This window comes from Cervus canadensis, chromosome 29 (genome assembly GCF_019320065.1).
Source record: "Cervus canadensis isolate Bull #8, Minnesota chromosome 29, ASM1932006v1, whole genome shotgun sequence".
In the NCBI taxonomy this organism is placed as follows: domain Eukaryota; kingdom Metazoa; phylum Chordata; class Mammalia; order Artiodactyla; family Cervidae; genus Cervus; species Cervus canadensis.
The window spans coordinates 34,183,914-34,199,855 of record NC_057414.1 but is presented as its reverse complement, the minus strand read 5'-3'; the positions used below and the strand labels follow the sequence as shown (position 1 = coordinate 34,199,855).

Below are 15,942 nucleotides of genomic sequence, written 5' to 3'. Positions count from 1 at the left end.
TGGCTTTAAACAGCAAACTCATCCTTTCACAATTCTGGAGTCTAGAAATTCATAATTGGTATCATTGGATTGAAATCAAGATGTTGGCAGGTAGCGTTTTTCTCCAAAGACTCTGGTCAGGGTGGGAAATCCATTCCTTGCCTCTTTTAGTTTCTGGTGACTATGCATTCTATGATTTGCAGCCTCATCACTCCAATTTATGCCTGTCTTCCCCATCACCTTCTCTGATATCGGTGTCATATCTTCTAACTTCTCTCTTAGAAGGATGCTAAAGATTGTACCTAGGGGCCACTTGGATATCCAGAGATGTCTCCCTATGTTGGGATACTTCACCCCGCCTGCAAAGTCCTCCATAAAAACCGTTTGCAAATTCCAGGGATTAGGACATAGACTTATCTGAGGGAGTGACTTTTTTTAGACTACTGTAGAAGTCAAAGATGACGCCCAGGTTTTTTGCTTTTTGGAATGATGGTATCTTGGGCCAGAGAATTTGAAAAGGAAGAGTACATTTGGAGAAATGATGATTAATTCATTTGGATCTGTTGAAGTACCTATGGGGGGGTCTCTCTGTGGATATTTATTTTGTGGATCAGAAAACTTTTATTTTTTATTTTTTATTTTTTTTGTTCAGAAAACTTAATGGAATGAGTTAAAACACTTTCAAAAAAAAAATTCTAGAGTAAGGCAGCTTCAGAGTTAATTACTCTGCAATTCAGTGACATCATCAAGAGCCTCAGTTCTCAACTTTTTGTTTTGCCATCCTTAAGTTAATTCTCGTTATGGTTCCGAGGTGACCCACCATAATTCTAAGACTTAAGTTCAGAGATGAAAACACCTAACTAAATTTTGTGTGCCTTTTTTTTTTTAATCACCCTAACCCCTGAAGCTCTGAAGCAAGCTCTATTCCTTTTAGCCAGATAAACCTTTTAATGTTTTCTTTGTTATCTTTTACCTAAATAGACCTATTATGTCTATGTTGCAATTGGAACTTATGATTGGACAAATGGATTTTACTACTCTTTGATGTGCAAATTTGAATACACAAACCATGTCTCTGGCCTGGCTCAGAAAAGCAGCCTGTTCACCTTGTTGAGCCTTTTCTATTATTAGGTTCTTGGCTAAAAATTTCTAACCATCTCCTGATTTAACATTAAATGTTAAGGCATTTAAAAACATTTATAATTTTTCTGAATTTGCCTATGAAGCGGGGAGTAGCTAAGGGAAAATTTCCAGATTTTGAGAGGAGATGGTGAATCAAAAATAAGTACTAGATTTTAAGCTCTGGGTGAATGGTTAATTGAAAGCATCTATCATTAGCAGTTAGAAATCCTGTAGTGGAGTGTCAGTTGAGAAGAATTTGAGTTCAGTTTCAGGCAGTGAATTTGAAAGATGGCAGACCTATTCAGATGGAATTGCCTAGCATCCTCGCTGATCACACAGAGGAGCCTGGCGGGCTACAATCCATGGGGTCACAGAGTCCGGACACAACTACGTGACTGAGCACACACACACTAGCTCATAAGAGGCCCAGAACTGGAGCTCAGGAAGGGTGCTGGGGTTAGAGATGGGAGATAGACCGAGCCAAAGGTGATAGAGACCTGTCAGAACAGACTGATCACTCAGTGCTGAATGGCATTCTTCTGTGTATGCTGTGTGCTAGGCACTGGGCACTTCCCATGTACTTGTTTTATCTTGCTTGACTCCTGCCACATTTAACTAGTTTAAGGGCATCCAGTAAGTTCAGTGATACAGACATGATTAAGATCCAGGTTTGCAGAGGAAGATAAATACTAAATGATACCGCTTATATGTGGAATCTTAAAAAAAGCAACAACAAACTAATGACCATAAGATAAAAGAAGCAGACTCACAGATCCAGACAACAGATTAGTGATTACCAGTTGGAGTGGGCAAAATAAAGGTGTGGTGAATCAGAGGTACAAGCTATTGGCTATAAGACAGACTCAAGCATGTATTATACAACATGGGGTATATAGCCAATATTTTGTAATAACTTTAAATGGAAAGTGACCTTTAAAATTGTGTAAAAATAAGGCAGCTTTATAGTTTAAAAAAAATTCCTTGAAGGTCCAGCGGTTAGGATTCTGAGCTTCTACTGCAGGAGGCATAGATTCAGTTTCTGGGTTCCTGGTAAGGGAGCTGAGATCCGACAAGCCATGTAACACAGCCAGGAAAAAAAAAGGACACTGAAGCAGACCCACAGACGTAGAGAACAAGCTTATTACCAAAGGAGAGGGATGCAGGGACAAATTAGAAATTTGAGATTGTAACAGATACAAACTACTGTACATAAAACAGATAAGCAACAAGGATTTGCTGTATATATAGCAGGGAATTGTAGTAACCTACAATGGAATATAATCTAAAAAACAAAAACAAAAACAAAACCTTGTAGTAACCTACAATGGAATATAATCTAAAAAAAAAAAACAAAACCAACACTGAATCACTGTGCTCTACCCTTGAAACTAATACAGTATTATAAATTAACTATTCTTGAGTAATAAACAGGTTATAAAACAATAGCAACAACAAATATCCAGATTTGTCTGAAGTACAAAGCAGTGCTCTTCTTACTATATAAACTATTTCTAGGAAACATTAATTTATTGATACTGAATTGGGTATAGTAAAATAAAGAATGCTTAGTTATACATGAGGTAGAGAAGTCTGTTATTGGACTTGGGCAATGTGAAAAGACTTTACTTTTAATTAATGCATTATACTGTGTCAAAAGACTTAATATATTTATCCTTATAGACGTTTATCATTCAAAGGGACATGGATACTAGGGGTATCTATCTATTACATATATCTAGAATTTAAAACCTTAATAGCAATTGAGGAATTATATATATTGCTCATTGGGGAGATGTGAGATAGCAGTTTCTAAGAAAATTTGAATTAAGAGGTGTTTTTTTTAAAGACTTCATTGTATATTTCTATATAGATTGAAGAGTTGTAACAATAAACATGTATTTTGGGGGGGGCAATCAGATAATCATAATAGGCTAATGTTTGGTGCTTTCACAGTCACCTTTTCCTCTTTAGGTTATTTTGCAGCAAAGACTAAACTCAGCTTTTAAAATTCTGGTCCAACAGCAGTTTCTTTATTTCAAGCATCATTTTGTTACAGAATTTGCCTAACTAAATCTTTGACAATTTAGAAAGGTATTTAATGAGTCCTAACCTTTTCCTATCCCAAGCTGTTTCCAGTTGTTCCTATATGGAAACAGTTATTCTTACACTATTATCAAATCAATGGAAAGAGTACTTGTTGTAATTTAGGAGTAATGGTTGCAGGTCCTATTTTTAACTGTGATTTTTGTACAAAACAGTAGACTCCAAGAATCAAGTAATCTGAGGCTCCACTCCTGTCTTCCATTGAGTTGTGACTGGTTAACCTTTCTGGGCTTTTTAGCATAGTATTTATATTTAGCACCTGATAATGTTTGTTGAGCTAAACTTTTTAAACTGTAATCCTCTTTGAGCTTTAAAATTCAAATTCCTTCATTCTGTTTTCTGAGGGTTTTTTCCCCCATTGAGGGGGGGAAATTTGCCTCTTTTCGATCTATTCCTCCATTTTCTCTTTAAGCTTTAAGATAATGATCAAGCCATGATCTTACTCTGTAGAGTAAGAGAATGAAAACTATCAGTTCCAGAGACATACCTCACAGTCTGCCATACGGTTCCTCTGGAGACACTTAATATAGTATTGACTATATAAAAGTGCAATGTTTTTCCATGGTTGTCTATATCTTCAAATACTGGTGATGTCCAGAGTTACTGTAGGAATTCCTGTTCTTGACCAGTTTGAGTCAGGAGTCTTCAAAGGACTGGGTCTTACCAGAGGGTTTTCTTTTTTTTTAATTGGAGGCTAATTACTTTACAATATTGCGGTGGTTTTTGCCATACATCAACATGAATCAGCCACGCGTGTGCCTGTGTCCCCCCATCCTGAACCCAACTCCCTCCCTACCCTCTTCCTCTGGGTTGTCCCAGAGACTGGCTTTGAATGCCCTGCTTCATGCATCGAACTTGCACTGGTTATCTGTTTACCGAGGTTTTGTGATTGCTCTTAATCAGTTGTGAGTTAAAGCTAGAGCTATTGTATAGAACCATTACTAATGTACGGTACCACTAACAGTTGTGGCAATTGTGAATTATTTATGTGTTTGTGATTATCACAGTTACTTTTATTTTATTCTATCCATGAATAAATTTTTAATGAAAAAGATGAGTCAGCTAGATGTCAATTGCATGTCCATATTGCCTATAAGCAAGAATGGTTCAGTGAAAAAATTTGTAGTAACATACAGTGTAATTCTGTAAATTTTACCTACCTATGTGCTGCCTTTTTAATATTGCCTGTGGAGTAGAGAATCAAAAATAAAATCAAGATCCCTTCTTATTAAATAAAGCTCAATTTTTAAAAATGAAATTGAACATGTTTTCTTTATATAAAATGAAGTTTCTTGATATATTTAAATGATGAGCTTATTTCTTACACACTTTGTAAGATTCTTTTGGGACTATCATGCCAAAGTAAAGTCTGTGATGCTTTTGTTCTCTGCAGTTCTTTTGAGTGTTCTCAAAATCTGTCCTTGTCAATGACAAAATTTTAGAAATAGATAAATGGTGCTATCTGCACAGCACTGTGAATGTACTTTATGCCACTGAACTGACACTTAAAATTGTTTAGAATGGCAAATTTTATGTTAACATGTATTGAGTACAGGTTTTTTTTTAATCTGCCCTTGCCCATGGAGGTGTATCATACATGTGAATATCCTCTGTCATATGTGCCATGGCTAAATTAAAATACTGGTGGTAGTTTCCAACTTGTAAAAGAGAAATGTGAACAGTTTAAAGTGGTAGCCACTTAAGATGATACAGAGTTTTTTAATTGTGATAATTTGTATCAAATTATTTAAATATTAGAAGGCTATGGAACTAGATGACCTCTAAGATTCATCTCTACCTGGAGATTCTTTCAATTTGTAAATAAATCCTGCTTTCGTTAGTTAAGTAGAGGATTAAAAAACAACACAAATTTTCATCAACAGATGCATATGTAAATAAAATACACAGTGGGATATTATACAGTCTTTAAAAAGGAGGGGAATTCTGGTACCTGCTACAGAGTGGATGAAGACTTCGTGCTAATTGAAATAAGCCAGTTGCAAAAGGACAACTATTTGATGCTTCCACTTACATGATGTACCTAGAGTACGAAAATTCATAGAGAAAGAATTAGAAGGTTGGCTGCCAGAGTCTGGTAGAGAGTAGAGGATGAGGAATGAGGAGTTATTGTTTGATGGATACTGAGTTTCATTTCAGAATGATGAAAAGTTCTGGACATACTGGTGATGGTTGCACAACAGTGTGAATGTCCTTAAAGCCCTGTACTATACACTCTAAAATGACAAATTTTGTTTTATTTTGCCTCAATATTAAAAAACCTATATTAACTGCTATTAGTTAAATAATTGAGAATGTGGACGTTTTCATTTATAATAGAATTTTGGAGAACCTTTTTAAAATAAAGTGATATGTGCACATTACTAATTCAGTACAAGTGCTTTTTTACATATTACTTTATTTATTTTTTTTTTACATATTACTTTAAATGTGTCTAGTGACATTGAGAGCTGAATTTTCAATTTAGTTTAATTGATTAAAATTACCATGTGATCGGCAGCTCCTTCATTGGACAGTATAATTCTGTATTTTTTTCATCCTTTTATAGTACTTTAAACCTCCTTATATCATTATTTTGAAATGAGTGTCTTATGGTAGTTGGCTCATGTTTTTAAAATATCCATCCTACCAGTCTTTGTCTTCTAGTTGGTTTTATTTGGACTGTGTACATTCCAGGAAATTATTGATATGTTGAGATTTAAGTAGACCATTTTATTTTTGTTTTTATTTCTTCCCTCTGTTCTTTGTTATTTTCCTGCCTTCCTGTGGCTTATTGTACCTTTTTGAAAATTTCATTTTGATCTGTCCTTGGTGTTTTGAGGGCATGTCTTTTATATATTATTTTGAATCTGCTCTAGGTATTATATATACATAAATAACTTACCACAGTCCACTGATGTCAATACAGTATCAGTCTGGGTGAAGGCTTACCTCTTTTTGAAGTTACACTCCCCTGTTTATAATTGTCTTAAATATTAACTTTACATACTTTGAGAATCACATCAACATTAGGATAGTTTTTGCTTTAATTATGTGAAACATAATTTAGAAAAGTCAGAGGGAGAGGGAAGACTGTAACCTGTACAGTTGACCCTTGAACACGGCAGCAGTCAGGGGCACTGAGCTGACCCTGCAGAGCAGATAATCTGCATATAAGTATAGTCAGCCCTGCGAATCTGACAGTTCCTCTGTATCCGGGGTTCTGCATCTTCAGATTCAGCCAACCGCAGACCAGGGAGTAGTGTAGTATTCACTATTGGAAAAACACCATGTATGAGTGGACTTGCACAGTTCAAAGACTCAGCTATATGTTTTTACTATTCATTACTCTTGATCTGAACTTATTCTTTGTGGGTGAATCTGCTGACGACAGCCGATTCTCTAGTTTTCTTTCATATGAGAAAGCGTTGATTTTCTCTTTCTTCCTGAAGGGTGTTTTTGTTGGCTGTAGTGTTCTTGGTTGGCTGTTCTTTTCTTTGGGTACTTAGAAAGTGTTGTGTCACTTCCTTCTTACCTCATGGTTTCTGATGAGAAGTACTCCATTATTTGAATTGTTTTCCCCTTATAAGTAGGGAGTCATTCCCTTCTTGCTGCTTTTAAGATTTTTCCCTTTGTCTTTTTGTTTCCAACAGTTTGTATCTGAGCATGGACTTATTTGAATTTATCTTGTTTAGGTGTGTTGAACTTCTTAAATCTCTAAGTGTAGATTTTAAAATTAGTATACCATACCCTACATATTCACCCATTTAAAGTGTACAGTTCAGTGACTTTTAGTGTATTCGCTGATTTGTGTATCAGTCACCACAATTTTAGACCATTTTCTGTTATCTAAAAAAAAATCCCTGAGTCCCTTAGCTTTTAACCCCAAATTTCCCCCACTGCCCCCCCAACCCTAGGCGACCACTCGTTTACTTTCTGTCTCTATAGATTTGCCTGTTTGGAACATTGCCTATAAATGAAATCATACAATATGTGGCCCTTTGTAACTGGCCTTTTCACTTAGCATGTTTTCAGATTTTATCCATGTTGTAGGCATGTATCTACTTAATTTCTTTGCTGTAAAGTAATATTCCATTGTATAAATATACCACATTTTATTTGTCCATTTATCATGATGGATATTTGGATTGGTTTCACTTTTTGAATATTATGAATAATACTGCTATGTTCTATACGTTTCTGTATGGATATGTTTTCTATTCTTTTCGGCGGGTGGGAGTTGCTGCGTCGTATCTAAAGGTCCTAGTATCTGCTACTAAACACAGTCAAGAGTACAGACGTTTTCGTATGTAAATTCCACCTGGATATTCCTGTTGGAGGCATCTTAAACTCAGAAACATCAGAAACTTTCTTTTCTGTCCTTAATCTGTTTTAATGAGAATATAGGAGGGAAACAAAATTGTATCTGGCATTTCCCAATCTAATCTTCATCTTCCTCCCATCCCATACCTCCATCTTTACTATGCTGTGTACCATATGTGTGTAGCCATTACGTTGTACAAACATGATGTACAGAAGATACTTAGAATTTATTTTATTTTTGTCTTCCACCATACATATAAATTTGCATTGTAGGGTTAGTACTCCCTCCAGTTCCTTGAAGGGCAAGTCTTAACTTTTCTGGTCACTTTTAGGGAATAGAAACATTATTTTCAAGAACTAATAAACTTAATTCAGAGTTAATGGTTTTCTTATTTGCCCACCTCAGGCCTACTACAGGTCTGCAGTAAAGAGATTTGTTTGGCTTCCTTTTTCTTTCTGTTTTTCCCCTCTGCCTTTTTTTTCTTCCTTATTTGGTGACTGTGGTTTCTGGCCCATCCAGGATTGGGAGAGGCACAGGATTGAGTAAGAAGAAAGTTCTCTAGTAACAGTAGCAGCAGCACCAAGACTGATGTTCTGTAGCATTTATTTCATGCTGAGTACTGTTAAAAGCACTTCACATGTATCAGGCCAGTTAATCCTCAGAACTCTCTGAGGTAGGTTGTCTTACCCTGTTTCACTGCTGAAGAAATGAAGGTGCAGTATGGTGACTTGCCTAAGGTCCCACAGTGACACAGGGCAGAACAGGGCATGCACCCAGTGTTGGGGCTCCAGAGGATCGTTACCACTCCAGGTATTGCTTTTATTTACTGTTGGGAAGTAATAAGCGTACTCCCTAGTCTTGGCCAGGGTTTAAATCAGACCTGTATCCTTTAGATTTGTTTCAAGTGTGACACATTTTTCATAGACCTAAAACAAAGGGCAAACTTGCCTCAACTCCTTTCCCTTACAGGGGAGTACAAGGGAGTGGGAGAAGGATTGGAACTCAAAACACACTAATCTGTCTCCGCAGGAATCTTTTTCTGATATTTAACTCTTTACCTCCTTGCATAGGTTGCCTTGCACCTCACTTTGAAATGGTAGTATCTGTTGTTTGGAACCTCCACCCAAATTGCGATTGAGATGTTTTCAACATCCCGTTGCACATACTCTCCAAACACACTATTTAATGTCTTGCCTTCACACCTTTGTTCATGCAGATGGTCCCTGGATTATGAGTGTCACTTGCTTGGAGGCATGCTCCTGCCTGAACCGTGTGATCGCCATCAAACTAAGTGCTCTTGATGGTTGGACTTTTAAAGAAGCCAGTTTACTGGGGTGTAGCATATGGACAAAAAACTTGATGTAAAACCTTCCATTTTTTTTTCCTCTTCATTTCATTCCTATGAGAGAGAAAACAACAGTATGTTGACTGATACTCTGGTTAGATCAATCCTGGCTGCCTGGTGTCTTATGTTTACTTGTCTTTGGGAAAGTAGAGTGGAGCAGGTTTATGTTTGAACTGTTACCTCTGATGTGGTTAACTGTTTCAGTGGCCTTACCTGGCTGTCTTGGCACAAGGCTTTATGCCATTTATTGTGTTATCAGACCGAGAAGATTCTTAAATTTATCATTTTGTCTTCTTATATTAGAATATTCTAATTCTAATTAGAATTATTAGAATTCTAATTTATCATTTTGTCTTCTTATATTAGAATATTCTAATTCTAATTAGAATATTAATTAGAATAATCTAATAATCAGTGGATTATTTATATCTATTCAGCTGGAAATCATTATAATGTCTTTTTAAAAATTATTTCCCCTTCACATGTACATTTACCTACAAAGGACATTCAAAAGGGTTGTTTATATAGTGGATTGATGTTTGAACTGATGTTGACCTCTTCATCCTTCACATTTATAATAACTTCCCTGGTGGTTCAGATGGTAAAGCGTCTGCCTACAATGAGGTAGACCTGCGTTCAATCCCTGGGTCGGGAATATTTCCTGAAGAAGGAAGTGGCAACCCACTCCAGTATTCTTGCCTGGAAAATCCCTTGGACAGAGGAGCCTGGAAGGCTACAGTCCATGGGGTCGCAAAGAGTCGGACATGACTGAGCGACTTCACTTTACAGTGCCATTAACAACAGTCGGCCAGTACAGTGCACCCGAGGCACGTCAGGATGGTGGGCCCTCACTGAGCTCATGTGAGGTCCCATGAGAGCTTGGTGCACCTGTTTGCTTTATCACCTGCAGAGTTCTTTCATGAGGCCCTGCCCTCTGATTCCTCTTCTGCCTTGCAAACTCAGAATTAAATGTTTCATTGTTTGCTTTCACGTAGCACTAGCTGTGTAGTCTTAATTAAGTACATATGTCATTTTTATAAAGACTGTAAGCTTAATGAGGTAAAGGACAATGTTTTACTTGTAATTGTGTTCCTCTCTTACATAATAAAGTTCCTCACATCTAATAAGTCGATTATTAAGTTTTCATTAGTGTAAGCAAAATCAGTAGTGTGGCTTCACTGTCACAATACCCAGTTTAGTCTTATTTGTGCCGGGACAAGGAAGGTAAAGATAGTAAAGTTACGTCAAGTTATAATTCTGCCGTACCTGTCACATTGTATGCAACTCTTTGAACCAGTCTTAAGGGAATATGGGAAGTGGAGATTGTTGAGCCGAGCAAGGATATTCATTAAATTTTAAGAGGCACTTAGAGGGACAAGGGATGTTTAACTTATAGAAGAGAACCTTAGGAAAGGAATGTGACTGCCATCTTCAGTTTTGAAAGCTTTTTCAAGGGGAAAGAAAGAGGCCTACTCTGCATGACTTTTGGGGTCCAAACCAGGAGAAACTGAAGCCCTAGTATGTGTGTGCATGCTCAGATGCATCTGATTCTCTACCCCGTAAACTGTAGCCTGCCATGCTCCTCTGTCCATGGAATTTCCCAGGCAAGAATCCTGGAGTGGGTTGCCATGTCCTCCTCCAGAGGATCTTCCTGACCCAGGGATCAAACCCAGGTCTTCTGAATTGTCAGGTGGGTTCTTTACCACTGAGCCACCTGGGAAGCCTCAAGCCCTATTACAGTGCTTTTTCAAAGGAAACAAATGTTTAATGTGAAAAAGAATAAACACCCATATGTTACCAATGATTTGCATAAATATGAAGAAACTATATGCAGACATCTTTCTGTGTACAGTTTCAAGAAGATCACGGCCCCTTAGTGAATCCATGAATCTCTAGTTAAGATCTTATGTTCTCTTGCTCTGTGTGTGTGTCTGTGTGTACAAATACATACACATATGTATATATTTCACAAAGATGGTTATTGTCTGTGTACTTTGATGACGTTTTTCACTAAATACATAACTACTACTATTGAGTGTTCACTGTATTTAGTGATTGTGCTTTAATTAATGCTCAGAACCACACATTTTCCCAGGTCAATTAAATATTCATCAACTTTTAAACATCATTTTTTTTTAAACTGGTAGCTCTGATTTTGAGGTATTTGAAACTTCTTTAACTAGAGATGGCTTACAAAAAGTATTTCCCCAAATATGCTTTGTTTTATATTTATATTTATTTTAGTACTTTTTTTTTTTAAAGGTTATTTATCTTAGATAATAGCTATGTGTTTTCATATTGGAAAAGTACTGTGATCAAACAGTAAAAAGACCCAGATCTTAGCTTTGGTTATCATTTGTTAGTCACTTAACTTCCCTGAGTATTAGCTTTCTTATCTTTATCAAGGGGCTAATATAAGCCTCCCTGACTTCACATAGAGGATGTAAAAATAGTTTAAGGGGAAAGTACTATAAGAACTAGTATTTAAAAGTATTATTAGATTTGAGAAATTAAAAGTATTTAAGAAGGTCAGTTTTTTTTAATTTTTAGTAAATGTAAAATCTGATAAAGGCAAATCAGTGTCTTTTTTTTTTTTTTAAGGAAAAACCCAATCAAGTGTCTGATTTTAAACATTTGTTTTATAAATTTCCTTCCAGAAAGGTGGTTTTGTTGTGTTAGTAATATAAAAAGCAGTCACTTTTTTCTTGTCGCACAAAGTGCCGAATACCGTGCTTACGCATGTGCTACATGTGTTTCATTCAGATCTTATAACAACCTTGGAGGAATTGTTGAAGAAGGAATGCAGACCTATTACATTCTAAGACCTAGACTCTTGGCCACTTGTACTCACCTCATATCCTGAAAGAGGCAGGATAAAACATTGAGGTTTAGGGTGCAGGTTCTGGGGCCAGCCTGCCTGGATTTGAACCCTAGGTCTGCAACTTAACAACTTTGACTTCTTCAAGGTAGTTAGCCCTTTTCTCTTCAACAGCAGTAAAATGTACCTATTGGTAGAGACATGACAATCAAATTATGAAATGTGACGCATTTGAACAGTATCTGGCATGTGGTTTGCAAGCAGTGGCAGTTATAGGGGCTCGTCTTGTGTAAGCTATGTGTATGACATGAGCACACAGACTCCTCTGGTAGGATGCTTCAGGGCGCAGGCACCGGGAGTATATTTTAACGTGGTTCTTACCTTGGACTTTCCCATGGCCACCTTTCACCTTAGCATGGTGGCCTCATGAAAACAATCTCAATCACCTTGTATTTCAGCTACTGAACCATTAATTAATGCTTATTTTATGTATCTTTTAGGACATTTCTGACTCATTTGCATCCTTGAAGAGCATCTATAGAAGAGGAAGGGAAAGATGGGTGTGAAAACATTTACTCATAGCTCCTCTTCCCACAGCCAGGAAATGCTTGGAAAGCTAAATATGCTTCGAAATGATGGACATTTTTGTGATATCACTATTCGTGTCCAGGACAAAATCTTTCGGGCACATAAGGTGGTACTAGCAGCTTGCAGTGATTTCTTTCGCACCAAACTTGTAGGCCAAGCAGAGGATGAGAACAAGAATGTGTTGGATTTGCATCATGTTACAGTGACTGGCTTTATACCCCTTTTAGAGTATGCATACACAGCCACTCTGTCAATTAACACAGAAAATATCATTGATGTTCTAGCTGCAGCCAGCTATATGCAAATGTTCAGTGTTGCTAGCACTTGCTCAGAGTTCATGAAATCAAGCATTTTATGGAATACACCCAACAGCCAACCAGAAAAGGGTCTGGATGCTGGACAAGAAAATAACTCTAACTGCAATTTTACGTCTCGAGATGGAAGCATTTCTCCAGTGTCTTCAGAGTGCAGTGTGGTAGAAAGAACCATCCCCGTCTGCCGAGAATCACGGAGAAAGCGCAAAAGCTACATTGTTATGTCTCCTGAAAGTCCTGTAAAGTGTAGCACACAAACAAGTTCTCCCCAGGTGTTGAATTCTTCAACTTCCTATTCAGAAAATAGAAATCAACCAGTTGACTCTTCTCTAGCTTTTCCCTGGACTTTTCCTTTTGGAATTGATCGAAGGAATCAGCCTGATAAGGTTAAGCAAGCGGAAAATACCCGGACTTTAGAATTACCTGGCCCATCTGAGACAGGGAGAAGAATGACTGATTATGTGACTTGCGAGAGCACAAAAGCTACCTTGCCTCTGGGTGCTGAGGAAGATGTCCGGGTCAAAGTGGAAAGGTTAAGTGACGAGGAGGTCCATGAGGAAGTATCCCAGCCTGTCAGTGCATCTCAGAGTTCACTGAGTGATCAGCAGACAGTGCCAGGAAGTGAGCAAGTGCAAGAGGACCTTCTGATTAGTCCCCAGTCTTCCTCCATAGGTATCATGTCTTCTGTGTTTTCCATGATGCTATAAAGTATGGGCAGGCATTTTTAAATGCTTACTAGATAAGTTTTGTACTGTATCCTATAGGAAATATTAAGAAGACTAAAACATGGTAACTGAGATTTTTTAGATGCTATCAGTCCTACCATATTTTTTTAGTAAGTTACACATGAGTAGAAAGAAAGTAGTTGAACAGTATCTGATGGGACACATATATTATGGCACAGTTCATATACCAATGAATTGTGAATTACTTTCAGTACAAAAAATACCAGTTTTAAAAATGCAATTAGTGTTTTGTTCTTTACTAAAATTATTTATTAAAAACTTACCATGTGCCAAACTTGGGTGAATAAATGATGAAAAAGACAGTGCTTGCATCCAAGGAGTTAACACCATTAATTGAGAAAGCAGATGAGTAAGTCAATAATTAAAACTAGGCTAGAGGTATAAACAGTGTTAGAGGTTCACACAGGAGAGATCAAGTTAACACTGCATGTTTGAGCTGGATCTTACGTAATAAGTAGGAGTTTACCCAAGTGAGGGAATAACATTCCTTTGAAAATGTATAGAAGCTCAGAGATGTGGAAGAACATTCACTGCATGTTTGATAAAGCAGTGAATTCAAAGCACAGTGATGTGAATAAAGCATGAAAACCTGCAAGTATAGAATATAATGGGAAATAAGAAAAATGAGTGATTGAGAACATGTTTGAAAAGCCTCAAACACTAGTTTCAGTTAGGATTGCATTCAACTGCATATAACAATCCCTTCAAAGTGGCTTAAACCCAACGGGATTTTTTTTTTTTTTTGCGTAGAATGTTCAGAAATAGGAAGTCCAGGAGTAGTATAGTGGCTCTGCAGTGGCCTAGGTCCCTTGTATTTTTGCAGTCCACCATCTTTAGTCTGTCATCTGTATACTTCGTGGTTACAGGTTTTTTGCTTCATTTTTAGCCTTGTATTTTAGAAAGGGGTAATGCATGTATGGAAAATGTTTCTAGAACTCTCAAAAAAACTTCTGCCAGATAATGTCATATGTGTGGCCTTTCCCAGCTGCAAAATAATCTAGGGGTATATATATATTAGTTGAGTAGGTAACTACCTCACAAAATTATAGGAAAATAGATATTGTCTGCAACTAGCAGTGTCTACCACAGCTAGGCCAAGTAAACTTGGGTTTTATCCTAGTGATAATAAGGAGTCTACCTTAAATGGAATGAAAAAGTATTTTACAGATATTTTAGGAAAATTTGATATTGGTCAAATTCATAAGGGGTTGGCTGGGGAGAGACAGTCCACAAGCCAGATATAGTACAGTTGTCTTTGTGTGAAAGAAGATACTTGAAGTCATACTGTAAAGAAAATGGGTATGAAGAAACTTTGTAAAGGAAGAATCATTACTACCTGATGTTAATGAATATGTGGTTTGAGGGAATAAGAAGGTCAGGGTTCATGGATGACTAGAAAAAGAGAGAACATTATTGTCATTGATTATAAGTCACAGTTTTTCACATTTTATTATCTCTAAATTCAGATATGCTTTACAATTAATAATCTTTACAGTTACTTTTTCTTTCTTAATGGTGCAAAAAATAATGGTAATTGTACACTTGATAGGAATCTATTAAATACCATAACTACGATGAAAGTCATTGGGAGGAGGTAGAAGCCCAGTTTTAAGAGTTAACTCAGAAAGATCAATTCTTTGTGAACTGTGCTTGGGTGATGACTAGGCAACGTGCCTCAGAGCCCTTGAGGTCAGGACTGGAGGTGATCACTTTAGCACTTTTAGCAGTGACACATTGACTCTCAACAGGAAAATGTGTTTGTAAGAGCCAGAACCAGAGAACTGCTCCTTGAGAAATAATCTATATTCAGGGAGAGAAGGGAAGCCAGCAGAGATGAGTGAAGAGGATTTCTCCACGAGGTTGGAGAACCAGGAGGGCTGTGTTAACGTTGTTACGTTCTTGGATTCTGATGCACTACATGAGTTTCCCAGGGTTGCCACACCAGCCACTACAGACTTCACACGGCAGAATTGTATTCTCTCACAGTTCAGAAGGCCGAAAATCTGAACTTAAGGTGCTGGCAGGTCTGTAGGGAAGGATCTTTCTTTGCTCTTTTCTAGCTGCTGACAGTCATTAACACTCCTGATGGGCCTCAGAGTTTAGCTGCATCTCTTCACTTTCTGCCCCCATCTTTCTGGGCCTTCTTCCAGATCTCCCTCCTCAGGACACCAGTCATTGGATTATGTCCCACCCTACTACAGTATGATCTCTTCTAACTTGTATATTAGCTGGGTATGAAACCACCTCACAAAATTGTAGGAGAAGGGATATTGTTTGCAACTAGCAGTGTCTATCTACCACAACTAGGTAGAGATAATCATATACTCTGTTGCTGTTGTTGTTGTTTAGTCGATAAGTCATGTCCGACTCTTTGCTAGCCCACCAGACTCCTCTGTGCATGGGATTCTCTAGGCAAGAATACTGGAGTGGGTTGCCATTTGCTTCATACACTCTAGGTAATGGTAATTACCTAGGTCTCTCTGCAGAGACCTTGTTTCCAAATAAGAGTATATTTACTGGTATTGGACGTTAGAGCGTGAGTATGCCTTGGGGGGGATGGGAAGGAATGCAGTTCTTCCCACAATACCTATTAAAGATAATATTTC

At 37.4% G+C, this 15,942-nt stretch overlaps 1 protein-coding gene across 5 annotated transcripts in view; it reads left to right on the top strand.

Moving 5' to 3' along the window:
* Positions 1-15,942, top strand: part of ZBTB44 (zinc finger and BTB domain containing 44) — a 57,744-nt gene that overhangs the window by 18,036 nt on the left and 23,766 nt on the right. For all 5 annotated transcript variants that reach the window (XM_043451032.1, XM_043451034.1, XM_043451030.1 and 2 more), the window contains exon 2: positions 12,189-13,262. In XM_043451032.1, the coding sequence (XP_043306967.1) occupies positions 12,245-13,262 (1,018 nt within the window). In that variant the 5' untranslated portion in view covers positions 12,189-12,244. The remainder of the gene's footprint in view (positions 1-12,188; positions 13,263-15,942) is intronic.